A 27,884-nucleotide genomic window follows, 5' to 3' on the forward strand; every position below is an offset into this window, starting at 1 on the left:
GATGGTACTAATGGAGGCTCTGTTCCTTTCATGCTATAGTGTGCATGTTGCATAGGCTCACTCCAATACAGGTACAAATGGAACCGTAAGGGTCCATTTGGTTCCATTTGTTCACTCTGGGGGGGGGGGGGGGGGGGTCCTTGAAATGATAAAGTTTGAGAACCACTGCACACTAACTGGAACAGCTGCCGTAACAAATGTATACTGCCAGATCTAGTCCTCGCTGCGTTGAGCTTCCGCCACATCTTTTCATTCTATTGTCTGATTTTTGGAGGTGAAGAACTAAACCGGAAGCAAAAATCCGTCCAGGAATCGTTATTTAATTCACCCAAAATAGCTAACAGCTAATAACAAAACATTGTGTCGACGCTTTAGTTATGAGCCGTGAATAAAGCTTGTTTTGGACAAAAAACGCAATCTGGGAAAAGAATCTGAGATAAACAGGTTTAAAAAAAAACTTCTTCTTCAACAAAGGGCTGATTGCAATAGCTCTGCCCGGAAGAAACCTCAAGTGAATGTATATTTTATACTCAGTGTCTCAGTATATTAACACTAAGGGCCATATCTACGTCATGCAATTTAAACTAAACTATATCTGCTAGCATGGCTTAGAGGTCTCTCAGCGCGGGAGGAGGAATATGTATTTACTATTTTAATATTTCATACGCTGACCGGGTTGAAGCCGGCTATAACATCGAATACTCACTCTCTGTTCGGCCGAGCGTTCAGACAGTCAGTCTGTCATGCATTCAAAGAGAAGCCATGTTTCCAAATGGGCAGCATATCATTTTGAAATGATTGGCATTCTTTTCATTAGAGGTCTGTCACAATTGTTGAAGCGCTGTCTCTACTAAACTTGCCCAAGGTGCAGGCTCTTGTTTTTCCCCTCTACAGCAAAACTCCCTCGCCACAGATAACCGATCTACTGTACAAGCTCACAACACGCCCTGTTACTGATTATCTTCTCACCGATTATTCTATGGATTTATTTTCCGCTTATATCAATCTATGTTTCATACCTACCGGTATATCAGTGGATATCAATGCAGATAAAAAACCCCTCTTAAAGTCTTAAAGTTGGTCGGGGAAATAAACCTGGTCGAAATGACTAACCAATCAGGAAGCAGACAAGCAAATCGACCAATGACAAAGCTTCTAGGATTTTTTTTTTAATGCAGATTGTGGTCCCTAGACGTGACACAGAGGCTATATTTTTGGGGGAGCGTTTTACCCATTGCTTTTTTACCCCCCCCAAAAAAAAGAAAGAAAGGTCATTAAAAGATTTACATATTATTGCTTGGTTCATCTGATGAACCACTTCAGCCCTTAAACTTTCTAAAAGGTGTCACACATTGTGAGCTTGTAGATCTGAATACTGTATAGTCATTTTGCCTTTTATCCTCGTCTTTCATCCGCGTACGTTGTCAATAGGCATCAGTGGATTAATGTTTTGCGAAATCACTGCCCAAACACCTGGCGAAGCAAATTCCTTCAGAGAAAGTCATCATTAAAAAATGATCTGGATATTGATCAAGTCACAAGAAAAAGCAGAGAATTCTTATGTTAAGTCTTCATTAGTATCGTTTGAACGCTGTGCACTGCAAATCACTGAGTCTATAATTTAACTCACTAAGTGTGAAGAAAAAGGAAATTGGCTGTGTTACAGGCCTTTTCGATATAGCCTCCAGCTAATGGGAGGAGTTATCAATAATGTGACAATGTTCTCTTTGTTGTCACTTGTCCAACATGGCAGTAGTGTGCCTTGTAATGGCCTGTACAGCCTGTTACATCACACTGGTCTCTAGGTCCAGTAGTGTGCCTTGGAATGGCCTGTACAGCCTGTTACATCACACTGGTCTCTATAGGTCCAGTAGTGTGCCTTGGAATAGCCTGTACAGCCTGTTACATCACACTGGTCTCTAAGTCCAGTAGTGTGCCTTGGAATGGCCTGTACAGCCTGTTACATCACACTGGTCTGCAGGTCCAGTAGTGTGCCTTGTAATGGCCTGTACAGCCTGTTACATCACACTGGTCTGCAGGTCCAGTAGTGTGCCTTGTAATGGCCTGTACAGCCTGTTACATCACACTGGTCTGCAGGTCCAGTAGTGTGCCTTGGAATGGCCTGTACAGCCTGTTACATCACACTGGTCTGCAGGTCCAGTAGTGTGCCTTGGAATGGCCTGTACAGCCTGTTACATCACACTGGTCTGCAGGTCCAGTAGTGTGCCTTGGAATAACCTGTACAGCCTGTTACATCACACTGGTCTCTAGGTCCAGTAGTGTGCCTTGTAATGGCCTGTACAGCCTGTTACATCACAGGTCCGGAGGTTGTAAAACATCCTCTAGGTGTAAAGGGACGTGTAGACCTTCAATACAAATGAAAAATAAACTGGAAAAATTAGAACCTAGAAAACTGTGCCCATGAGGTTTTTAACGCGACAGCAACAATACATTTCATATGACTTCTACGGCTACTGGTCTGCTGTTTATGATTATGTGTGCGCGTGTGTGCGTGCAGTTTCAGGTAATTAGTTCCCGCTGTGAGCTGCCTAATGATGCATGGGTATGTCGCAGAGTGGCCGAGAGAGAGAATGATAGTGTGTGCGTGTGTGCGCGCGCGCGTGCGTGTGTGTGTGTCATTGCAGGCGCTCGTTATGATGGTTTGAAATGGTTAAGCTCTGCTGTTGTTAATCACCTGTCAGACGGAGTTTAACTGGAAGAGAGAGAGAGGGGGGAGATGGGGGGTAGAGAGGGGGGGGGGGGGGGGGGGGGGGCGAGCTACCTACCCACAGTGAGGGAGATGGGGAGAGAACAACAGAAGGTATCCGGCCACCTGGCTGTATATTAGTTAATGGCGTTATGAAAGGTGGGAGGAGAGGCGGACGAGAGCGGCCTGCAGTGAGTCCCCCCATCTCTTGTGTTTTGTCTAATGTCTGCCAGCCCGTCTGTCTTCCTCTGCCATCTATCCGCAAATTACATTTTCAACCTGTCCTCACCCACCCACTCTCTCTCTTCTCCCCAACGCTCTGAGCTTCTGTCTATACCTCCCGTCAAATTAAGTTATTAAACCGGCCAAAAGCAGATACCGTGTGCTGCTTTCACACCTAAAGTGAGAAGGAAGGAAGGAAGGAAGAAAGAAAGAAAGAAAGACAGAAAATTGCTGTCATTAGTGTCATCCAATCTTGACTGGCTGGGATGAGAGGAGAGCGGAGGAGAGGAGAATGAGAGGGTTGCCATACCGTATAACAAGCAGAAAACTGGTGCACTATAATATCATTTGTCTCATTATCCTCATACCTCGGTCTTGTTTCTTGTGTAGAATAAAGGAAATACATCTACAATAAGCTATATCTAGTAGTACACCTGAACAAAATGTGTCCCTATTGCATATCATTATCATTATTATTATCGTACGATTGCACATTTCTTGGTACTGTATGTTTCATGCAAAAATATATATTTTTTCTTTTTTGTAACTACTCTTCAAACAGGGTATAGGCGTATCCTGTCTTTGTAAAGCAAACTGTATAGTATCTATTCTCGTTATACTAAAGCACCAAACTAAACGCTTCATGCATTCATTCATATCCAGGCTGCTCAACGCTAACAAGATCAACTGTCTGAGAGTCAACACCTTCCAAGACCTCCAGAACCTCAACCTGCTGTCGCTGTATGACAACAAGCTGCAGACCATTAGCAAGGGCCTGTTCGCTCCGCTGCGCTCCATCAAAACCCTGTGAGTGTGCACACACAGGCACACGCGCACACACACACACACACACACACACACACACACACACACACACACACACACACACACACGCAATTCGCCATGGATGCAATACCAGTGCTTCTCAAACATGTTCCAAGTCAGGGACCTCCAGATTGATATATAGGCTGCAGGCCCCTTTTTGAGAAGAAGATGTTGTGTCAGTCAGTGTTTCCCCTGAAGAAAAGAATTATGTAAAAAAAAATATGGTCTATAAAAAAATATTAATATTACGAACCAATAACCGAGACCTTCTCTCTCTCTCTCCTCTCCCCCCTGTGCAGTCACCTGGCCCAGAACCCCTTCATGTGCGACTGCCATCTGAAGTGGCTGGCCGACTACCTGTTCGACAACCCCATCGAGACCAGCGGCGCTCGCTGCAGCCACCCGCGGCGGCTCGCCAACAAGCGCATCAGCCAGGTCAAAGGGAAGAAGTTCAGGTGCACAGGTAAGGACACGCCCCGGCAGCCTCCGACGGTATCCTCTGTGTTTCCCTTGGGTTTTTCTATACACACTTTTCCTGGGCTGTGTGTGCTCCTGTTCCTGTTGATTTCATTGGATATCATTGGTCATCTGACCAGTTTCATTGGCTTCCATTGGATCAAATCGACAGGAACCGGAGCACACACAGCCCAGGAAAAGTGTGGATACACAGCATCTCTCTCTCTCTCTCTCTCTCTCTCTCTCTCTCTCTCTCTCTCCATTGCCCATCACTTATTCCTCTCCTAGGCAAAGCGAGTTTTATTTGCATAGCACATTTCAACACCACGGCAATTCAATGGGCGTCAGATTAGAGCGTTAGAGCAATGACACACATGAGACGTTTGAATACAATTACGTTGTTATTAAAGAGTTAAGGGAATAGGACAATTATAATAAGTATAAAAAAAAATACAGAATGTATGGGAGTTATTAATATTCCATGTCACACTTAAAAGCATACACAATTATAATATAGCGATACAATAATTGATTCGGCAGGTATACCATCAGCCGTAACTTGCGGTCACCGCAGCTGTGCGTCTGTGAGTGCATTAGCACATACTGTATTTATGTGTGGTTCAATTTGTGCTCAATTTGTGTGTTGCAAATAATGTAATAAGGAAAGAAAGGTCCCAGCACACAGAGCGACTTTTTCGGATTCTCAGCTGCGTTTCTCCATTGGATTTCCGAAAAACGCTTCCAGTGTGCAACCACCTTAAGTGGAAGAGACTCCCACAGCTGTCTGGACACACCCTCCGCTTTGGCCCCTCCTCCTGTATGTCCCATGGCCCCTCCCTCTCATTGCATTTTCCGTCTTCTGTGGACATCCTATAGTCCGTCACGGGAAACTCTCTGCGCCACCTTCTTCCTGTGTGAACCCGTCTTCTATTGGTGCAGTTGTTTCATTGTCGTCCCCTCTTCTGTATGGACCCTGCCTCTGATCGGTGCAGCTCTCTGTTGCCCCGCCTTCTTCCTGTGTGGACCTGCATTCTGACTGGTCGGCGCCGCTGTCTCTTGTGCTTGATCTAACCATGTGGCCCCGCCTACTATTGTGACCTCACATGGTTCCGTCAAGCGCCAGGGACCGCCCCGCACGCACCCACCTGCCTCTCCTAGCCGCCGGCACGCAAGGACCCGCTAGATTACGCCTGCACCTTTGCCAAGGAGTACGGACCAAGGGGTGGTGAAATAGTTCCCATATGTACATATCTATTCTATTGTAACACATGATAAAGCAGCTAAAAGCAATGATATCTTTTTGAATGACCTTTTTTTTGTCATTGGTCGATTTGCCTTCCTGAATGGTTAGACATTTCTGCAGGGTTTTTTTTTTCAACCAATGACAAAGCTTCTAGGAAAATCTTTGAATGCAGATTGTGGCCCCTAGATGTGTCACAGAGACAAAACATTTTTGGGAGTGTTTTACCCACCCAAATAAAAAAGGTAATTAAAATGTTGAGATATTATTGCTTATAGTTAGATGTCGACTATAACTAGATATTCACGTATGTAGAGAGGTGTGAGTATACATGGTGTCTGTGTTTGAAATGAGTGAGCCTGACAATGAAAAAAACATAAAAGCATAATGTCAAACCAAGTGTAGATTTGTTCCTCTACACTTCATGGTCATGTAAGTGGTTCAAGTGTTCAACAACAACTCCAGGTACATCACTGAGTTCTCATTCCCGACCGACACATAAATAGCGATGATTGAAATCTTACATAAATGAGGGTCATGAAAGGTGTTCAGACACGTAAAGCATGCGTACAAAATAATCATGATGTAAGTTTGTCTGTCTGTGTATTGCATGTATGTATGTATGCAAGTACATACACACATGCACACCTGTACACACATGCCCACCCACACTCACACACCACTGTTCCAATTAAATTGTGGGTATTAATCATGTTCTTTGTGGGAAATTAATAAGGGCCTTTCTCGGCCCCACCCCTCTCCAATTGTTTATATTGTTATATGGACATACTGAGCTGCAGAAAGGGCCGAGAAAGGCCCTTATTATATAACTTATAACTGCACCCACCTCCTCCTTCAAATAGTCCAATGGCATGGCAGAGCTTTATAGTGACTGGCGTGGCTGATCCCGTTTTCTCCTGTCAATTGAAACTCCTTTTTCCACACTGTCGTCTCCTTTTGGGCATTAAAAATGTTAATAAATTAAATTTCCTCATTTCCCCTCGCTACTTATTTCTGTGTGCCCTCCTCTCCTCCTACCAGCCATCTTCCTCCTCCCCGCCCTGACCGCGCATCCACCCGCTCTCCCCGCACCTGTCCATTCTCACCGCCTTGTATTTGGCTCTCTGCCACCGAGCACACACACACACACACACACACACACACACACGGACCCAATCCAGGCGGGTCAAGGCTATCGCCCGACGCACACTCGGCAGGTGGTCCGACTGCTCAGCAAGGACCGTATCTGTTCTGCCAGTCTTCACTGCCTGCAGACAGAGTTGTAGAGCCAGAGAGATGCAGTAGATATAGTCTGCACCACCACCACCACCATGCATTTTGGTGAGAGACAGAGAGAGAGAGAGAGAGAGAGAGAGAGCTGACAACAGAGGCAAACGCGAAGAGAATAGGAATATGGAAAGGAGGATAACAACAGCCACAGCAGACAGCTGGAGGGCGACTGCACATATAGACAAATAAGGGAAGGAAGGAGTGACAGAGAGAGAGAGAGAGAGAGAGAGAGAGAGGGGGGGGGGGGGGGGGCAAGATGATAACCATAAACTGTGTGTGGCTATAGCTGCTGCATGATGTAAAGCAGATCTTTCTCCATGGCAGCCATAAATAACACAAGTTTAGATTAGATAGATACAACCTCTGGCATACAAAGTTGCCGAACCACAACATCCTGGTATAAATACATAGTATCTTACCTCTACGTGTATCAGCAGAGCATGTGTAAGACGATCTGGGTGGTTTTGTCTGACACAATGCGATTCACCCTGGGTGTATCTGTCTGGGTGTATATCTGTCTGTCTTCATACAACTCCCCCAGTCCTGAGTGTTATTGGCCTCTGCACAGTTACCGTGTCCTCTGCCCGCTCAACTCAAGGATAAACCTTAAAAGTAAGCTTGTGGGGAAGCATCTATAGGGATTTGAACCGGCAACCTTGCGGTTGCACTCTACTCTTTCTGAGGTGTTGTCAAGCCCAAAGGATCAGTCAGTCATACACAAAGTCACGACTTTGTTGCATCCAATGGTTGAAATTGAAAAGGGAACAAAATATGAAAGGCTATTGTTTTGCCTACATTTGCAATCTCTAAATGGAGTAGAATGACAGAATGATATTCTAGTTGTCTTTGGTATACTACGTGTACAGTAAATGTGTTCATACAATAAGGGGTGACGTGGAAAATTGTGAAAAATATAGCTACAGAATAAAACCAATAATGTGTATTTGAATCGGCTGATGATTTCTCCTTGGTTTCTCCTCTTAAATGTGTCTGTGCTATTCCGTCTGTCTGTCACCATCTATGCCCCCCCTTGAAATTTAGATCCATCTCTCTCTGTTTCTATCCATCTCTCTGCTCCCTCTCACTGGCCGTCCTCCCACTACTACTACTACACCTTTTCCCCCTCGCCACCATCGGTCGCTATCTCTCCTCTATCTCCTGGGTCCATTTATTAACCCCTCATACAATCTGCCCCTCTCCTCTCCTCTCCCTCTCCAGGCCAGGAGGACTACCGCAGTCGTCTGAGCGGAGAGTGCTTCCAGGACCTGGTGTGTCCAGAGAAGTGTCGCTGCGAGGGGACGGTGGTGGACTGCTCCAACCTCAAACTCACCCGCCTGCCTGCACACATCCCAGAGCACACCACCGACCTGTGAGTAGAACTCTCTCTCTCTCTCTCTCTCTCTCTCCCTCTCACCAGTGGGACATACTGTACTAGGAGGTTTCCACTCGACAGAGACGATATGTATATTTGACATAACAACACATACTGATACCGTACACATGCGCGCACATACTCACGCACGCATGCATGCACATACGTGCACACACACACACATATATTTCTCATTCCATTTTTATTAATTTTAAGCAAAGTCAAGCAAAATATAATCATTTCAAAGCATACAAAATTTAACTAGTACACACACACACACACACACACACACACACTGTGCAATGCATGTACAATGTGAACTCTGTCACTGAGTATACTCTCTCTCTCTCTCTTTCTCTCTCTCTCTCTCTCTCTGTCTTTTTGTGTCTTTTCACTCTCTCCGTCTCCATCTCTCTGCATGGCTGACATTACAGCCGCCTCTCATTTTTAAGCCCCTCAGAGTGACTTCTTCTCCCCAGCAGTTCATCCGTCTTGTTCAGAGTCCCCGCGGGACTCGTCACAGTGTCTGGCCCCCCGCATGGTCTCATGGAGCGCCATACATGATGCACATATAATCACATTACATTTTCAAACACATTCAATATTAACCTCTTTTTGACCCGAGATCAGATTCTAAAAATGTCTTCTATACGTACATCCCGACAGTTTTCTAATGTCGAGTCGTTCTTCGATTTTTCAAAAATAGCAGACCTACAAGCTCGTAGCGCGCCACTCGGTTGGCGCGCTATGAGCTTGTAGATCTGCTGTTTTTCAATAGCTAAAGCACCAAAAGGAGTTCCTGCCCAAAATGGGTTGCAAATAGATAGTGTAGTGTAAGTTGGTAGCGGCTTCATAATTCCTCATGGAAACATGTCCTAGCGGTCTCGTTGCGGAGCAGAGTAGCGAGACGCTGCATTGTAGTACAGTAGGCCTACTAATGGAGGTCGGATGCCTTATGACATCCAACTAGATGTCGTCACTCGTTGGACAGAAACCTTGTAGCTCCATATTTCATCTTTTATCTTTCATAAACAAATGACTTGACAATGTCACATAGTTGTCACATCAAAGCATACCGAACATATAGATCCACGAGCTCACAATTAATAATCTTGTCATGAAGTAACACAACATAATATTGATAATCCAGTATCCTATACAACCCATTAGTGTCCAGACTCTGTTTCTCTCTTTGTTCTCTCCTCTAGCTCCCTTGCATCCTTCCTTCCAACGATCCCAGGGTGTTTCTCCTGTCAGAGAACAACCTTGTCCTTCACGCCCAGTTAGAGCTTAGAGGACACATCAAACTGTTGTGTTGGCTTGTTGTTTTTCAATGCCATTCCTTTCCTTTTGGAATTATTTAAAGGGGGAAAAAAAAGAAAGTACTCACATGTTTTACCTAAAGTATCAATATTGCAATCTAGAAATAATCTGTCATAAGGGCATTGCTGGAATTCAACATTTGCTTGAGTAAAAGTACAAAAAGTATAGGTAATTGTTGTATCAAAATGTACTTTAAGTGCCAAAAGCAAAAGTACTAATTATGCAGAATGTCCCGTTTCGAGTTTTCAAATGTATACAAAATCTTTTGAAAATAGCAGATCTATACGATGCGTCGCATGGCGATGCATTGTGAGCTTGTAGATCTGCTATTTTCAAACGGTCAAAATGTATAAGGGGTTAATACAGTGTATACTGTATGTTCTGTAATAACCCCCAAATCTACAAACCAACCAGTAATTAAAGCTTTCAAATAAATATAGTGGAGTAAAAGTACAAATACTTTGGAAATACTCAGGTAAAGTACAAATACCTCAAAACTGTACCTAAGTAACTTTCCACCACTGGCCTCTAGTACCTCTACCCTGCCTTATCAGGGGAAATCAGAAGAGGGTGTAGCTGAGCTGACGGCTTATCATTCTTCCCTTATGCCCCCTCCCTCCCTCCCTCCCTCTCCTCTTCTCCACAGGCCATAAAAATCCTTGACAGAGGCCTCGAAAGTGCTTCATTCGTAGCACTGAAGGCATTAGTCGGCCGTAACTGACACGAGCATTCTGTGATTAAGCTGATAATCAGCTATAGGGCTCGAAATTGCGACCATTTTAGTCGCAAAGGCGCCTGCATTTTAATCTTTGAGAGACCTAAGAATAGAATTGGGAGCACCAGTGCCACTACAAATAATTACTGGCTATACAACGGTCGATTGTAGAAAAACGGGCGGTCTCCGACATCCAAATGCTCCTGTCTCTAGCTAGCTGCACTAGCACTTGATTGCTAACAAACAAAGTGTGTAGAACAACTGCTCTTCGACACAACGGTACGGGACAACGTTGAGCGCTGCATCGCTCACGTTCCAGAACGCCTCGGCTCGCGACTTCACCGCATGTGTCAGAAAGTATACATTATTTCAAGCGCTATGAAGGTGGAAAAACAGAGAAAAAGAAAAACGGGTGATGTGACTGGCCGGAATCAGTGCAGACTAGAGAGGGTCCTCATCTGGAGAGGTTTGACGGTCTCTCGGTCTCTTTGAAGAGACGGATGGACGAGGAGCAGAAAGTCTGGACACTACATTTTAAATTCTGGCATGCAATTTTTTTATACTTTAGTCATTTTATGATATTTGTAAACCACACGGTTGTATTATTGTTTTTATGAATGTAAAAAAAAAAATCGATTACATATTGGTGCTCCTTAGATTTTGGTGGGTGCTCCTAATTTTTTTTCTGGTGCTCCTTCCTTTTTGAAATTGGTAGCGCCAGTGCTACCATGTAAAAAAAAGTTAATTTCGAGCCCCGTGATTCTTTTTTACCATTATTATTATTGGTAGTAGCATCAGTGACTTCCACTGGTACCTTTCTTGTGTCTTGTCTCATTACTCTCCCTGATCTTCTTAGAAGCATTGGCGCACACAAACACACAATCACTATCTCATGCTACACGTATACTGTATATATACACGCACACGCAGAGAGACACAGACAAGACGCAGAGAACGAGAGAAAATAGCCCTTTTAGCGTTTTGGGTTTTTAGTACAAATTACCTCCATAAAGCAGATGTCTAGCTCCCTATATCTCTCTAAGCGGGCTCTCTCTCCTACAGTCCTGGCTTAGTGCATTGTGGGTATTGATGACCACATAGAAAAGATTCATGGCCGTTCTCCTCCCGTTCTCTGTTTCTGTATATACCACTACTTCTTCTCCTTCACCGGCCATGCCTATCTCTGCTCAGCCTCCGCTCCGTCTCTCTCCTCTTCACTTCTCTTTTGTTCACCTGTCTTCTCTTACTCTTACTCTTCTCTCTCGCCTTGCGAAAACCACCACTCCCCTTCTCTAGTTCTCCCCCCGGTCTGTGTTGTTGACTTGTTGAGGTATCCTCATACTTCACCAGTCACTGAAGGCATATTAACCTTCAAATGCTCATTCCCCCTTCTCTCCTCTTTTCTATCTCTGTTCACACTCTCTGTGTGTGTGTGTGTGTGTGTGTGTGTGTGTGTGTGTGTGTGTGTGTGTGTGTGTGTGTGTGTGTGTGTGTGTGTGTGTGTGTGTGTGTGTGTGCGCGCGTGCGTGCGTGAATACGTGTGCGCGTGCAAGTGAGAGAGAGAGAGAAAGAGAGATTTTTTTTCCTGGGTTATTTTCACCCCACTGTTTTTTAAGTGATGTGATTTATGGAAGAATCAAAGTCCCAACCCTTTTATATACCGTATTCATCTCTCCTCCATCTATTACTTTGTCTGTCTGTCCCTCTAGGCGTCTGAATGACAATGAGCTCACGCTCCTGGAGGCTACGGGAACCTTTAAGAAGCTGCCCAACCTGCGTAAGATGTATGTATAAATTATACTTTATTTACCTCTATACATTGCATTGTATATGAACTCCCTGCTGTTTGTTTTAGTGCTAGAGCCCCTCCTACTGTATGCATACAGGTTTAATGTTTGTCTTTAATTCAAAGTTTGTTTAGTAAACGCCATTGACAATGAAGGGAGAACTTACTCTATTTTGTAACTCTTTATGTCATATTGTCTCCTTATTGTTGATATGTTTCACCATTACATCACCTAATCTACATGAGTTTTTTTATTTGTCCACTACTCGCTTTTAGTATTATATATTAATAGACCCATGGTGAAGTATGAATGCAGGCTGAGTTTAACCCATTTTTTGGCGAGAAGTTGAACCCCTTTTGGTGTTTTAAACATTTTATGTTATAATTTAGCTATTGGAAAATAGCAGATCTACAAGCTCGTGGCGCGCTACGAGCTTGTAGGTCTGCTATTTTCGAAAAAATCGTAAAAATGTGGCGCAAATCTTTGAATATATATTCTTTCAAAGTGAATGTTTTAAACTCGGGTCTAAATGAGTTTAAATGAAAGGAAGGAAGCTACAGCAGGCGTAGATGGAGGAAGCGGGGACGGAGGAAGGGACGGAGAGAACATTTAATTGAAATGGAAGATGGGCCTTCACTTCTGATTGACAGTCCTTATCTGCGACGTACTTGTGCGCATGTTTGTGTGCGGGTGCATGTGCACGTTTGTGTGCGGGTGCATGTGCATGTTTGTGTGCGGGTGCATGTGTGTTTGCGCCGTTGATGTAAGATGGAGGGAGACAGAGCAGAGAACGTCGGTTGATTTATTGACAATGAAATTGCTAGCCATCTTGCAGTGTCACTGACAGTATATAGATTGACCAGAGCCTATTTCAATTTACCTAGCCTTCTCAATTCCTCTCCTCTCCTCCCCTCTCCTCTCCTCTCCCATCTGATAAGAGGCAGCAGAAACTAATAGGCACCAATTCAAATTACAGTAGCTGTGACAATTACTGTCTCAACCTATTGTCCGAGTAGACCAACTTTTCATTTTGTGTGCGTGTGTGTGTGTGTGTGTGTGTGTTGTGCGTGTGTGTGTGTGTGTGTGTGTGTGTGTGTTGTGCGTGTGCGTGATCATTATCTTCTAGAGCTGTTGTGTGTGTGACCACTGATTACATATCAGTAAATCTATTTCACAAGACAATGATGGAATTCAGTGTAGTTAGCCGTTATTAGTTACGGAACATGATTGATACCCACAATCTAATTGGAATAGTGATGTGTGAGTATGTGTGTGTACAGAGTTGTGCATGTACAGGTGTGCACGCAGGACAGTATGTGTGTGAGGGCACACATACATTACAACGATTAAACATACATTTGAGCCTGTACGTTAGCAGAGCTTGGGTTCGATGGATTGTCCTAATCTAATAGACCACTGAAAAAGAAAAAAAAAATGAAATTTTTGAGTTCAAATAAAATGTATGTAGGCCAAGTATTTACACATTCCCGTCAAAACTCTCTGGCAGCAACCTGAGTAACAACAAGCTGCGGGATATCCGAGAGGGTGCGTTCGACGGAGCCGGTGGAATACTGGAGCTGCTGCTGACTGGAAACAAACTGACGGGACTGCAGGGACGCATGTTCAGAGGGCTTACTGGACTGAAAACTCTGTGAGTACAACTGCGTGTGTGTGTGTGTGTGTGTGTGTGTGTGTGTGTGTGTGTGTGTGTGTGTGTGTATGCGCGCGCACACACACACACACACACACACACACACACAACTGTACATTGAGATTTGCAAGCTAATAAATGACAGCATTCTTAACAGCGAGCAGATGTCATGGGACTAACCAACCCCGCCAAGACTACATGATCTATGGTAGCGACATGTTAATGCAGAGACTAGACTATACTTGATGAAATTAAGCCCTCAAAGAAAGCCAAATGAAAGATTGAGTCTATGAAGTAGTAGACAAAATGACAGGTCACCTCACAAATGAGGCAAGCATGGACACTTTGCAGTGCACAGTAATGTATTATTACTGGCTCGTACTGTACACGGGACACTGTTGTGGCAGTGCTAGGTCAATGTTTAGCGTAACAATTTTAGGGAGACAAGCTGTATAGCTTAACAAACCACTGGCGTGTGCGTCTATACGTTAGCAAAGAACATGCTAATGGCATCATACAGCATCTGTACGTATATGGCGGCTAATGACTGCCTAATGCTATGATCTCCGCCTATGTTAGCTAATGACTAGGTAATGCTATCATGGCTTAGGCCTGTATTGAATTAAGGGGCTCCTTGCTCTAGTAATAGCCATGCTAAGTGGGTTAGCATGTCCCAGAGATAGCTAATGCTAACTAACTCGGTTAGCTCGGTCCCATATGTCTTCTCTGTCAAAGGCCAATGTCACATTAGCGCCGCGACTCTCTGTTGTCATACAGGGCCTGGTCTTTCTTTATCTTGTTTTGCCTTATTTTATTCTAACTATTTTAATTGTTGCTTTTTATCTGTAAGCCTACAAGCAAAGGAGAGTTTGATATAATTATGTTCTGTCTATACGTGTGTGTGTGTGTGTGTGTGTGTGTGTGTGTGCGTGCGCGCGCTTCCAGGATGCTACGTAGCAACCAGATCAGTTGCATTGACAACAGCACGTTCACGGGTCTGAGCTCCGTGCGCCTCCTGTCTCTGTACGACAACCGCATCTCCACAATCGCCCCGGCAGCCTTCTCTACTCTGCACTCCCTCTCCACCATGTAAGACACCCACACACACACACACACACACACACACACACGGAAAAAAGGGACACAAACAATGTTGAGCGCTCACGCACACACGAGAGCGAGAACCTGTTGTTGAACCGCGATGTGTTGTTTCAGAAAGGATGGCGTCTGTATAATTAAAAGATTAACACGTTTGAGAAAGGCAGGAAGGCATTATGGCTGGAGTTTATTGCTTCACACCGAGGTCAACTCGTTACAAAGAGGAACGGAAATGAACCGTCCTCCTATCTGTGATGTGCATGCACATCACACGACACACGCACGCGACACACGACACACGCACACGCACACGACACACGCACGCATAATGAGGAGATTGAGCTTCCTGCACTCTTCACGGTGCAGCAGCGTGTGTGATTGAAGTCACCCGCACGTTCACAACAAAACTACAGTTTACCGTCAATGGGAGTCGTGCCATTCTGTCCTTTACGCTAGCTACTACATTGTAAAATAAATCACACTCGTGTCAAGTGAGGGGCGCCCACGCTCCACGTTATTTATTGGCCACATGGCGTCTTGCTTTGTCATTTAGTGCCCTAAAGTTTATAAATGACGACGTATATGACATTCAGGGCGAGGGCCTAAACAAACATTAGACTTGGCTGGCATTAGAATTTACGCCATAAGTGCACTAAACAAATCCTCAAATATCATGTAATTGTAATATCCCGTCAACTTGGCTGGCAAAAGATGTACACCATAAGTGCAATGCAGTGTGGCACGTTGAGTTGAGCTGCTGTCGAAACGTTTTCAAAAATCTTCTTCACCCCTTAAATCAATGCAAGAAATAGGGATGCCAGGTTTAACCACTTTTAACCTATTCCGGGTGGAACATTCACCAAAAATAGCAGACAATCTTGTCGATTTTTCGGCGAAGAGAGTTGGTGTAGATCTAAAAAGAATGGCACAGCGGTCCAGGCACCGTGGCTGGTAATCCAGTCTGACAGTGTGCCGCGGGTTCGACTCCCGATCCCGACGGCCTTTACTGCATGTCTTCCCCCCCATTTCCTGTCAGCCTACTGTCTGTCCCATAAAAACAAGTATAAAATATATATATATTTTTTAAAGATCTAAAAAGAATGCCCCATGTACAGAGCAACTGTAGTGTAGTAGAGGGTCAAAAGACCCAAAAGACTTGACTTCCAATGTTCTTTAAGGTCCTGGAGAGTGGAACGTCTCCAGGTGTTTCTCGACCTACCCCGTTTCCTCTTCCCCTGTGGGTTGTAGTCATAGAGTATTAAAAGGATAGAGACTGATCTGGCGAGAAGCTCCGCCTCCGCCTCCGCCTCCGCCTCCCCCCGCCCCCCCCCCCCCCCCCCCCCCTTCAGCTATTCATGTCAGTGGAAGTTGCTCAGTGGCGTTTTGAAGCACCCGGAAGGACCATCTATTTCCGCCCAAATGCGGAAGTGCAACCGAGCGCAATGTTAAAGCCCAGCTGCACGGGGTTTCCTGGTCATGAATCCACGGGTCCGTGACCGTCCGCCTGCAGTCCTTCCTCTTACCACTAGGGGGCCCACTAGTGCTTCAACGTTGGAGTGCCTCACTGGCCCCTTGGTTGTAGTCCAGGGTGTCTTTTCTAAGGGTGTGGCCTATAGCCAGTTCCACTTTCTTCACATTGGTGTGGTTGACATTAAAAAAACATTTTTTTCGCAGCAACCTGCTGTCCAACCCCTACGTGTGTGACTGCCACCTGGCCTGGCTGGGCCAGTGGCTGAAGAGGACCCGCGTGGTGAGCGGGAACCCGCGCTGCCAGAAGCCGGCCTTCCTCAAGGAGATCCCCATCCAGGACGTGGCCGCGCCAGACTTCACCTGCGACGGTAACGACTTAATTATAGCCTCTTCTGCCTCCATCTATACCCTCCGCCAGCATTTAGACCAGTGGTTCTCAAACTGTAGTTTGAGTGGTTCTCAAACTGTATAGTTTGATGTGTTCTCAAACTGTAGTTTGAGAACTTTTGTATAGCAAAAGTACAATATTTGTCTCTAAGATGTAGTGGAGTAGAAAAGTAAAAAGTATTGGAAATTGGAATTACTCCAGGAAAGTATATAAATGCCTCAAAATTGTACTTAAGTATACAGTACTTAACCCATTCTGACCTGAGATCAGATTCATACAAGGTTTCCACTGGAAACACACTGGTCTGATGAACCCATTCTGACCTGAGATCAGATTTAAAAAAATGTCAGTCGTTCTTCGATTTTTCAAAAATAGCAGACCTACAAGCTCGTAGCGCGCCACTCGGTGGCGCGCTATGAGCTTGTAGATCTGCTATTTTTCAATAGCTAAAGCATAACATGATGCTAACACCAAAATGGGTGCCAGGTCAGAATGGGTTAACCCATTTAGGCCTGACGTCGAAATGAATAAAAAGTCTTCTGGAAGAATATATATATTCAAAGATTTGTGCCGCATTTTCACGATTTTTCAAAAATAGCAGACCTATACAAGCTCATAGCGCGCCACTCGGTGGCGGCGCGTATATGAGCTTGTAGATCTGCTATTTTTCAATAGCTAAACATCAGTTCAACCACTTTGACCGTATATATCTGCTATTTGAAAGTTACTCACAATCGTATTTAGCTAGTAATCAATCTGTAGAAAACAGCGCCCTCTGCTGTTTGAATTAGCCTCTATAGCCAATAGAATGTGGATAACAGGATGTTGGCCTGATTGGTCCACCCAGAGTAATGTAGTAAGAGAGTGGCGAGTGTTGTTACAATGAGAGTCAACGGGAGTGTCATTACTCTCTTACTATAGATTACTCTGGGTCCGCCCTACTCTCCCTGGTGGGGCGTCTATGTTTTCATTCCCACTAACAACAATGCAATCTGTTCTTGAGAGATTAAATAGTCCACATGTAGACATTGTGTTGGATTTCTTTCCACTGTCATTTACTGTTTGCCCAGAAAGAAACATAAGCACAGAGAGGAAAAGACAGGGATGATGCAAAGTAGCCTACTTTTGTTTTGTGCATACTGTATGACGCGCACACACACACACACACACACAAAGTGTGGCAAGAGAGACAGAGAAGAGATAGAGATATATTGAGTCTGTAATGGGATCTGTCGTGAGCTTAGAGCATCTCTATCGTGCGCGCACGCACGCATGCACGCACGCGCACACGCACAGTGTCTGAAGGGTATTGTGAGGACAGTGGGATCGTTAGCCAGCCGACTGCCTCGGGTGACATCACTCGCCGGTGGTTTCTAGGGTGATGCTGCCGTTACCACGACGATGCCAGCCTGGCGACGGCAGCTGTCGTCGGCACGGTGGTGGAGTTTGACGCTTGCAAATGAGCAGGTAGTCTGGGCTCTGTGTGTGGCAACATTCTCTGTTGTTTGAAGATGAGCAGGTAGTCAGGGCTCTGTGTGTGGCAACATTCTCTCTGTTGTGTGAAGATGAGCAGGTAGTCTGGGCTCTGTGTGTGGCAACATTCTCTCTGTTGTGTGAAGATGAGCAGGTAGTCAGGGCTCTGTGTGGCAACATTCTCTCTGTTGTGTGAAGATGAGCAGGTAGTCTGGGCTCTGTGTGTGGCAACATTCTCTCTGTTGTGTGAAGATGAGCAGGTAGTCTGGGCTCTCTGTGTGGCAACATTCTCTCTGTTGTGTGAAGATGAGCAGGTAGTCTGGGCTCTGTGTGGCAACATTCTCTCTGTTGTGTGAAGATGAGCAGGTAGTCTGGGCTCTCTGTGTGGCAACATTCTATGTTGTGTGAAGATGAGCAGGTAGTCTGGGCTCTGTGTGGCAACATTCTCTCTGCTGTGTGAAGATAAGCAGGTAGTCTGGGCTCTGTGTGGCAACATTCTCTCTGTTGTGTGAAGATGAGCAGGTAGTCAGGGCTCTGTGTGGCAACATTCTCTCTGTTGTGTGAAGATGAGCAGGTAGTCTGGGCTCTGTGTGGCAACATTCTCTCTGTTGTGTGAAGATGAGCAGGTAGTCTGGGCTCTGTGTGGCAACATTCTCTCTGTTGTGTGAAGATGAGCAGGTAGTCTGGGCTCTGTGTGGCAACATTCTCTCTGTTGTGTGAAGATGAGCAGATAGTCTGGGCTCTCTGTGTGGCAACATTCTCTCTGTTGTGTGAAGATGAGCAGGTAGTCTGGGCTCTGTGTGGCAACATTCTATGTTGTGTGAAGATAAGCAGGTAGTCTGGGCTCTGTGTGGCAACATTCTCTCTGTTGTGTGAAGATGAGCAGGTAGTCTGGGCTCTGTGTGGCAACATTCTCTCTGTTGTGTGAAGATGAGCAGGTAGTCTGGGCTCTGTGTGGCAACATTCTCTCTGCTGTGTGGAGATGAGCAGGTAGTCTGGGCTCTGTGTGGCAACATTCTATGTTGTGTGAAGATGAGCAGGTAGTCTGGGCTCTCTGTGTGGCAACATTCTCTCTGTTGTGTGAAGATGAGCAGGTAGTCTGGGCTCTGTGTGGCAACATTCTCTCTGTTGTGTGAAGATGAGCAGGTAGTCTGGGCTCTGTGTGGCAACATTCTATGTTGTGTGAAGATGAGCAGGTAGTCTGGGCTCTGTGTGGCAACATTCTCTCTGTTGTGTGAAGATGAGCAGGTAGTCAGGGCTCTGTGTGGCAACATTCTCTCTGTGTGAAGATGAGCAGGTAGTCTGGGCTCTGTGTGGCAACATTCTCTGCTGTGTGAAGATGAGCAGGTAGTCTGGGCTCTGTGTGGCAACATTCTATGTTGTGTGAAGATGAGCAGGTAGTCTGGGCTCTGTGTGGCAACATTCTCTCTGTGTGAAGATGAGCAGGTAGTCTGGGCTCTGTGTGGCAACATTCTCTCTGTGTGAAGATGAGCAGGTAGTCTGGGCTCTGTGTGGACTCTCTGTGCCTTTTTCCTTGTCCCTTCGTTTCCTTCTTGTTTGTAGCTCTCCACCTGTATCAATCTGTCACTATCTTCGTCCTCTCTCTCCCCTTTGTATGCAGTCTTGCAGTTGTGGGAAAAAAGTACTCGCATTTCCTTTTACTTGAGTAAAGGTATCAATACTGCAATGTAGAAATGCTCTCTTACAAGTAAAACAAAGTACAACTAATTGTACGCGAGTAAAAGCAGGAAATGTATTGGCATTAAAATGTGCTTAAAGAACCAAATGTAAAAGCAGTGATTAGTCTCCATTTCAAGTTTTCAAATGTATACGAATCTTTAAAAATGTTCATATCTACAAGCTCACAATGTGTCGCATCGTGGCGCATTGAGAGCTGGCAGATCTGCTATTTTCAAAAATTAGCCAAAATGTATTTAGGGCTTAAGTGGTTGATGTAGCCTATGTGTTTTGTACTATAATAATCAAAATCTACAAAGTAACTCAAATACATTTAGTGGAGTTTGAGATGCAGTGGAGTAGAAGTTAAAGTACTGGAAATTGGAAATACTTCCAGTATAAGGTACAAATACCTCAAAAGTGTACTCAACAGTTTCACTGCCTTTGGCGAGATTGGGCGAGATAATTTAATGATCACAGGTCTTGGCAATAAAAAAAAAAATCACCCTTTCCAGTGCTTGATGAGAACGAAAGTATGTGCCCAGCAGTGCCCCGGACATGATTGCGTGTTCCCGGAAGTGCGTCAATTTCGGTAACGTCGCTGAAAACCGTGGCAGAGTTAACCCATTCTGAACGGGAACCCATTTTGGTGTATAGCATCATGTTATGCTTTAGCTATTGAAAAATAGCAGATCTACAAGCTCATAGCGCGCCACCGAGTGGCGCGCTACGAGCTTGTAGGTCTGCTATTTTTGAAAAATCGAAGAACGACTGACATTTTTAGAATCTGATCTCAGGTCAGAATGGGTTGATCAGACCAGTGTGTGTCCAGTGGAAACCTCGTATGAATCTGATCTCAGGTCAGAATGGGTTAAGTAAATGTACTTATTTACTTTCCACCACTGCCTATCTCTCTGATATCATGTATCATCACTCTCTAAGCTCACTGTTTTTACAGCCAGTTACAGTGAATTAGTTTGGAGAGCACTCGAGAACGGGCTGGCTTATAGGAAACACAATAATACTTACACACACGCGTGCACACACACACACACACACACACACAAATAGCCGGTATATATTTAGCTCAGTGATAATGGCTACGGGGCAGTGCCCAGTAACAGCCAGGGGAGAGGTGAGGCGATTGAATTTGTGGGGACGACATTTAGTGGTCATTTAAATGTTAGCACAATCAGCCAAACTGCACAGAGAGTCAGCACAGGGCTTTACCACCCCCAACCTACCGACTACTGAAGTTCGCGCGCGCGCGCGCACACACACACACACACACGCACACACACGCGCACACGCACGCACACACGCACACACACGCACACACACGCATGCCGCCGGTGGACAAAAAACGAGTGTAATCAGGCTAGCCAACTGTAACACGATTCAGCAGCATGCACGCACATACACACACGCAGATTGGAACTGTGTTGCCATTGGCTCAATGTCCAGTCTTCATTATGTTCCATTAAGGTCTTAACTCACAGTACTGCTACTTTTACATCTGGGCGGCCAGGCCAACTTTTTACACTGCGTGTGTGTGTGTGTGTGTGTGTGTGTGTGATGTGTGTGTGTGTGTGTGTGTGTGTGTGTGTGATGTGTGTGTGTGTGTGTGTGTGTGTGTGTGTGTGTGTGTGTGTGTGTGTGTGTGTGTGTGTGACAGTCAGTCAAGGCAATGGACAGAGTCTCCAGCCAAGAACAACATGCTTGCCTCTGATCCCTGTTAACTCGATCAGCGTATTACCATGATTATAATCACTCATACCGTATGCTGGTAGCCTGCCTGTGTGCGTGGGTGCGTGCGTGCGCGTGCGTACATGCTTCCAGCTTGAAAGAAGAGCCATGCAGGTTTATATGTGTTGAAGAAGTGGAGGTGGAGACAGCTATACAAACTCCACAAAGGGCCTCATAGGACCGTTGACCTTTTGTCTGTGACCAGAACTGTACACGTTGGTGGCTGGCTCGTATATATTGCAGTTCCAACATGCATTCCATTGCTTGCCGAAATGAATAAAAAGTCTTCTGGAAGAATATATATATTCAAAGATTTGTGCCGCATTTTCACGATTTTTCAAAAATAGCAGACCTATACAAGCTCATAGCGCGCCACTCGGTGGCGGCGCGTATATGAGCTTGTAGATCTGCTATTTTTCAATAGCTAAACATCAGTTCAACCACTTTGACCGTATATATCTGCTATTTGAAAGTTACTCACAATCGTATTTAGCTAGTAATCAATCTGTAGAAAACAGCGCCCTCTGCTGTTTGAATTAGCCTCTATAGCCAATAGAATGTGGATAACAGGATGTTGGCCTGATTGGTCCACCCAGAGTAATGTAGTAAGAGAGTGGCGAGTGTTGTTACAATGAGAGTCAACGGGAGTGTCATTACTCTCTTACTATAGATTACTCTGGGTCCGCCCTACTCTCCCTGGTGGGGCGTCTATGTTTTCATTCCCACTAACAACAATGCAATCTGTTCTTGAGAGATTAAATAGTCCACATGTAGACATTGTGTTGGATTTCTTTCCACTGTCATTTACTGTTTGCCCAGAAAGAAACATAAGCACAGAGAGGAAAAGACAGGGATGATGCAAAGTAGCCTACTTTTGTTTTGTGCATACTGTATGACGCGCACACACACACACACACACACAAAGTGTGGCAAGAGAGACAGAGAAGAGATAGAGATATATTGAGTCTGTAATGGGATCTGTCGTGAGCTTAGAGCATCTCTATCGTGCGCGCACGCACGCATGCACGCACGCGCACACGCACAGTGTCTGAAGGGTATTGTGAGGACAGTGGGATCGTTAGCCAGCCGACTGCCTCGGGTGACATCACTCGCCGGTGGTTTCTAGGGTGATGCTGCCGTTACCACGACGATGCCAGCCTGGCGACGGCAGCTGTCGTCGGCACGGTGGTGGAGTTTGACGCTTGCAAATGAGCAGGTAGTCTGGGCTCTGTGTGTGGCAACATTCTCTGTTGTTTGAAGATGAGCAGGTAGTCAGGGCTCTCTGTGTGGCAACATTCTCTCTGTTGTGTGAAGATGAGCAGGTAGTCTGGGCTCTGTGTGGCAACATTCTATGTTGTGTGAAGATAAGCAGGTAGTCTGGGCTCTGTGTGGCAACATTCTCTCTGTTGTGTGAAGATGAGCAGGTAGTCTGGGCTCTGTGTGGCAACATTCTCTCTGTTGTGTGAAGATGAGCAGGTAGTCTGGGCTCTGTGTGGCAACATTCTCTCTGCTGTGTGGAGATGAGCAGGTAGTCTGGGCTCTGTGTGGCAACATTCTATGTTGTGTGAAGATGAGCAGGTAGTCTGGGCTCTCTGTGTGGCAACATTCTCTCTGTTGTGTGAAGATGAGCAGGTAGTCTGGGCTCTGTGTGGCAACATTCTCTCTGTTGTGTGAAGATGAGCAGGTAGTCTGGGCTCTGTGTGGCAACATTCTATGTTGTGTGAAGATGAGCAGGTAGTCTGGGCTCTGTGTGGCAACATTCTCTCTGTTGTGTGAAGATGAGCAGGTAGTCAGGGCTCTGTGTGGCAACATTCTCTCTGTGTGAAGATGAGCAGGTAGTCTGGGCTCTGTGTGGCAACATTCTCTGCTGTGTGAAGATGAGCAGGTAGTCTGGGCTCTGTGTGGCAACATTCTATGTTGTGTGAAGATGAGCAGGTAGTCTGGGCTCTGTGTGGCAACATTCTCTCTGTGTGAAGATGAGCAGGTAGTCTGGGCTCTGTGTGGCAACATTCTCTCTGTGTGAAGATGAGCAGGTAGTCTGGGCTCTGTGTGGACTCTCTGTGCCTTTTTCCTTGTCCCTTCGTTTCCTTCTTGTTTGTAGCTCTCCACCTGTATCAATCTGTCACTATCTTCGTCCTCTCTCTCCCCTTTGTATGCAGTCTTGCAGTTGTGGGAAAAAAGTACTCGCATTTCCTTTTACTTGAGTAAAGGTATCAATACTGCAATGTAGAAATGCTCTCTTACAAGTAAAACAAAGTACAACAAATTGTACGCGAGTAAAAGCAGGAAATGTATTGGCATTAAAATGTGCTTAAAGAACCAAATGTAAAAGCAGTGATTAGTCTCCATTTCAAGTTTTCAAATGTATACGAATCTTTAAAAATGTTCATATCTACAAGCTCACAATGTGTCGCATCGTGGCGCATTGAGAGCTGGCAGATCTGCTATTTTCAAAAATTAGCCAAAATGTATTTAGGGCTTAAGTGGTTGATGTAGCCTATGTGTTTTGTACTATAATAATCAAAATCTACAAAGTAACTCAAATACATTTAGTGGAGTTTGAGATGCAGTGGAGTAGAAGTTAAAGTACTGGAAATTGGAAATACTTCCAGTATAAGGTACAAATACCTCAAAAGTGTACTCAACAGTTTCACTGCCTTTGGCGAGATTGGGCGAGATAATTTAATGATCACAGGTCTTGGCAATAAAAAAAAAAATCACCCTTTCCAGTGCTTGATGAGAACGAAAGTATGTGCCCAGCAGTGCCCCGGACATGATTGCGTGTTCCCGGAAGTGCGTCAATTTCGGTAACGTCGCTGAAAACCGTGGCAGAGTTAACCCATTCTGAACGGGAACCCATTTTGGTGTATAGCATCATGTTATGCTTTAGCTATTGAAAAATAGCAGATCTACAAGCTCATAGCGCGCCACCGAGTGGCGCGCTACGAGCTTGTAGGTCTGCTATTTTTGAAAAATCGAAGAACGACTGACATTTTTAGAATCTGATCTCAGGTCAGAATGGGTTGATCAGACCAGTGTGTGTCCAGTGGAAACCTCGTATGAATCTGATCTCAGGTCAGAATGGGTTAAGTAAATGTACTTATTTACTTTCCACCACTGCCTATCTCTCTGATATCATGTATCATCACTCTCTAAGCTCACTGTTTTTACAGCCAGTTACAGTGAATTAGTTTGGAGAGCACTCGAGAACGGGCTGGCTTATAGGAAACACAATAATACTTACACACACGCGTGCACACACACACACACACACACACACAAATAGCCGGTATATATTTAGCTCAGTGATAATGGCTACGGGGCAGTGCCCAGTAACAGCCAGGGGAGAGGTGAGGCGATTGAATTTGTGGGGACGACATTTAGTGGTCATTTAAATGTTAGCACAATCAGCCAAACTGCACAGAGAGTCAGCACAGGGCTTTACCACCCCCAACCTACCGACTACTGAAGTTCGCGCGCGCGCGCGCGCACACACACACACACACACGCACACACACGCGCACACGCACGCACACACGCACACACACGCACACACACGCATGCCGCCGGTGGACAAAAAACGAGTGTAATCAGGCTAGCCAACTGTAACACGATTCAGCAGCATGCACGCACATACACACACGCAGATTGGAACTGTGTTGCCATTGGCTCAATGTCCAGTCTTCATTATGTTCCATTAAGGTCTTAACTCACAGTACTGCTACTTTTACATCTGGGCGGCCAGGCCAACTTTTTACACTGCGTGTGTGTGTGTGTGTGTGTGTGTGTGTGATGTGTGTGTGTGTGTGTGTGTGTGTGTGTGTGTGTGTGTGTGTGTGTGTGTGTGTGTGTGTGTGACAGTCAGTCAAGGCAATGGACAGAGTCTCCAGCCAAGAACAACATGCTTGCCTCTGATCCCTGTTAACTCGATCAGCGTATTACCATGATTATAATCACTCATACCGTATGCTGGTAGCCTGCCTGTGTGCGTGGGTGCGTGCGTGCGCGTGCGTACATGCTTCCAGCTTGAAAGAAGAGCCATGCAGGTTTATATGTGTTGAAGAAGTGGAGGTGGAGACAGCTATACAAACTCCACAAAGGGCCTCATAGGACCGTTGACCTTTTGTCTGTGACCAGAACTGTACACGTTGGTGGCTGGCTCGTATATATTGCAGTTCCAACATGCATTCCATTGCTTGCCGAGTGGAAACCATTTTTTATTATTATTATCTTTAAAACTATTATTAAAATAGCCCAAATTAAATATGCGGGGTGAACTGCAGGCATTTCAAGCGAACGGGGACACGGCTCAAGCACATAGCCAACATGGAAACCTGCATATGTCCAAAAACGGCTACTATTCAGAGCTGGAAATGTGTCGCTTCGTGCCGTGTTTGGAGCTTGTATATCTGCTACTTTGGATATTTCTGTGTGACACTGTCGTGTAGTATGATCAAGTGAAAACATGGAGATAGGAGGTTATTTCCCAGACAGTGACGACATATAGCATAGTATAGGTTACAGTACATACAGTAGTATACAGTACATAGTATACAGTACGTAGCTTCTTTCTGTCCGATCAACAGGACGTGAGACACAAGGAGCGGTGGAGTGTGAGGGCGTGGGGTGCAGTCTGACTCTCGAGAGCTTGAGTTTTCAGACTGCGGCAGAAAATGGCTATAGTGAGTCTGCAGTCCTGACTCAGGGGGGGGGAGGTCACTCCACAGGCTGGGAGAGACAGGGAGGAGGAGAAGAGATGGGGCTTAACTAGGGGTGGGAAATATCCTGATAAATATTGTCGAGACGATACAATGTCTCCATTATATATGCCTTCTTAGAGATATATATCATGCTTTTTTATTTACTTAAAGTAAAAAGTATCAATTACCCGTTGTAGAAACGCTCCGTTACAAGTCTGGTATAAAACATTTACTTGAGTAAAATGTACACATTATACAGTAAAAGTAAAATGACTCAGTCATTATACATTATGTCCCATTTCAAGTGTCAAATGTGACACAGGTGTCACATGTTTATGGGTGTATAAAATATCTTTTGAAAATTGTAAAAATGTACAGTACTTGAGTAAATGTACATGGTTACATTACGCATGTGAAGGTGGGGGGGGGGGGGACGTGTTGTGCAGAGGTGAATTGAATTGAGTGCGTATAGTACGTGAAACATAATGAAATCCGACTAAAAATAGACTGTCTATTTTGTTTTGCTCCCTCCTCTCTCTCTCTCTCTCTGTCTCTCTCTCTCTCTCTCTCTCTCTCTCTCTCTCTGTCTGCAGGCACGGAGGATAACGGGTGTCTGCCTGCCTCCCGTTGCCCCGACGTGTGCACGTGCTCCGATGGGGTGGTGCGGTGCAGCAACCGTGGCCTGCACTCGCTCCCCAAGGGCGTTCCCAAGGACACCACCGAACTGTGAGCTGCACGCACGCACGCACACACACACACACACACGCAAACACACAGCTCACAGCCTGCACACTCACACATATTGACAAACATGCACCACACAGAGACTTCATACTTTCAGAATATTCGTATGTGCGCACACACAAACGCACAGTGTACATTCTACACACACGCACGCACACACACACACACACACACACACACACACGCACAGGTAACTAGATTGAAATGTGCACATCGGTCGAACACATAGACAAGCATAGACAAAACGTCCATGCACAGCTACACTCACACAGACACACACACCAAAAGCTCACAAACTCAGGGCTCCATTTTCGTCGGATCTTTCTAAACACATTGTTTGGGGATTTAGCAGTGGGGAAGGGGTGTTCTCTGTGTTTTGGTTACCTGTCTAAATCCCTATAACACCTCCGTTATACCCGTTATATTACACCAATCACCAGTCCACGTGCCATTGCCTTTAAGAGATCCCTTATCCGTTGCCCGTTAGTATATTGCTTCATAGCCTTACGGTCTATAGCCCATGGAAGAGTGTTGCGTTGCTGCCTTGAAGTCTCTCTCGTGCCGTTCTTTTTTTTTTCTCCACACGCACAGAGCCAAGAACACTCGTCTTTTCATTGAGTCACAACTCGCTCAAATCTTACTATGTAAACTACGAAATTCGGGCTTTCATTTGGTATGTAGATCGTGCGTGTATAGGCCGTCCCTACGAAACGGCATATCAAGCGAAAAAGGAAAGGTCGGTCAATTGGATTAAATCAATTGGATTGGAATCGCGCACGCCGCAACAATGCCTGGCACAAGCCAAATAACGTCTTTGACTATTATAACCACAATGGACACAAGGAAGTGGCAGGCACTCACTTCTACTGATTATAGGACAATTACAAAGAGATGCGTATAGGAGAATAAGGAGAGATGACGCAGCCTTACTCCAAGGACATCTCCATGCAGGCGCGCTCTACCAAACTAATTTGGCACGGCTTACGGGTATAACTTATAG

At 45.3% G+C, this 27,884-nt stretch overlaps 2 protein-coding genes across 2 annotated transcripts in view; one reads left to right on the forward strand and one right to left on the reverse strand.

The window, feature by feature from the left end:
- LOC308322131 (uncharacterized protein) overlaps positions 1-27,884 on the reverse strand; it is a gene marked incomplete at its 3' end in the record, with an annotated part of 567,861 nt that overhangs the window by 483,982 nt on the left and 55,995 nt on the right. The window lies entirely within an intron of this gene.
- slit3 (slit homolog 3) overlaps positions 1-27,884 on the forward strand; it is a gene marked incomplete at its 3' end in the record, with an annotated part of 88,019 nt that overhangs the window by 19,010 nt on the left and 41,125 nt on the right. The window contains 8 exon segments of the mRNA XM_080774338.1: positions 3,593-3,736; positions 4,054-4,217; positions 7,959-8,109; positions 11,860-11,934; positions 13,445-13,588; positions 14,534-14,677; positions 16,361-16,524; positions 26,734-26,866. Of these exon segments, the coding sequence (XP_080630464.1) occupies positions 3,593-3,736; positions 4,054-4,217; positions 7,959-8,109; positions 11,860-11,934; positions 13,445-13,588; positions 14,534-14,677; positions 16,361-16,524; positions 26,734-26,866 (1,119 nt within the window).

This window comes from Protomyctophum bolini, assembly GCF_963924005.1.
Source record: "Protomyctophum bolini genome assembly, chromosome: 10".
Taxonomy (NCBI): Eukaryota; Metazoa; Chordata; class Actinopteri; order Myctophiformes; family Myctophidae; genus Protomyctophum; species Protomyctophum bolini.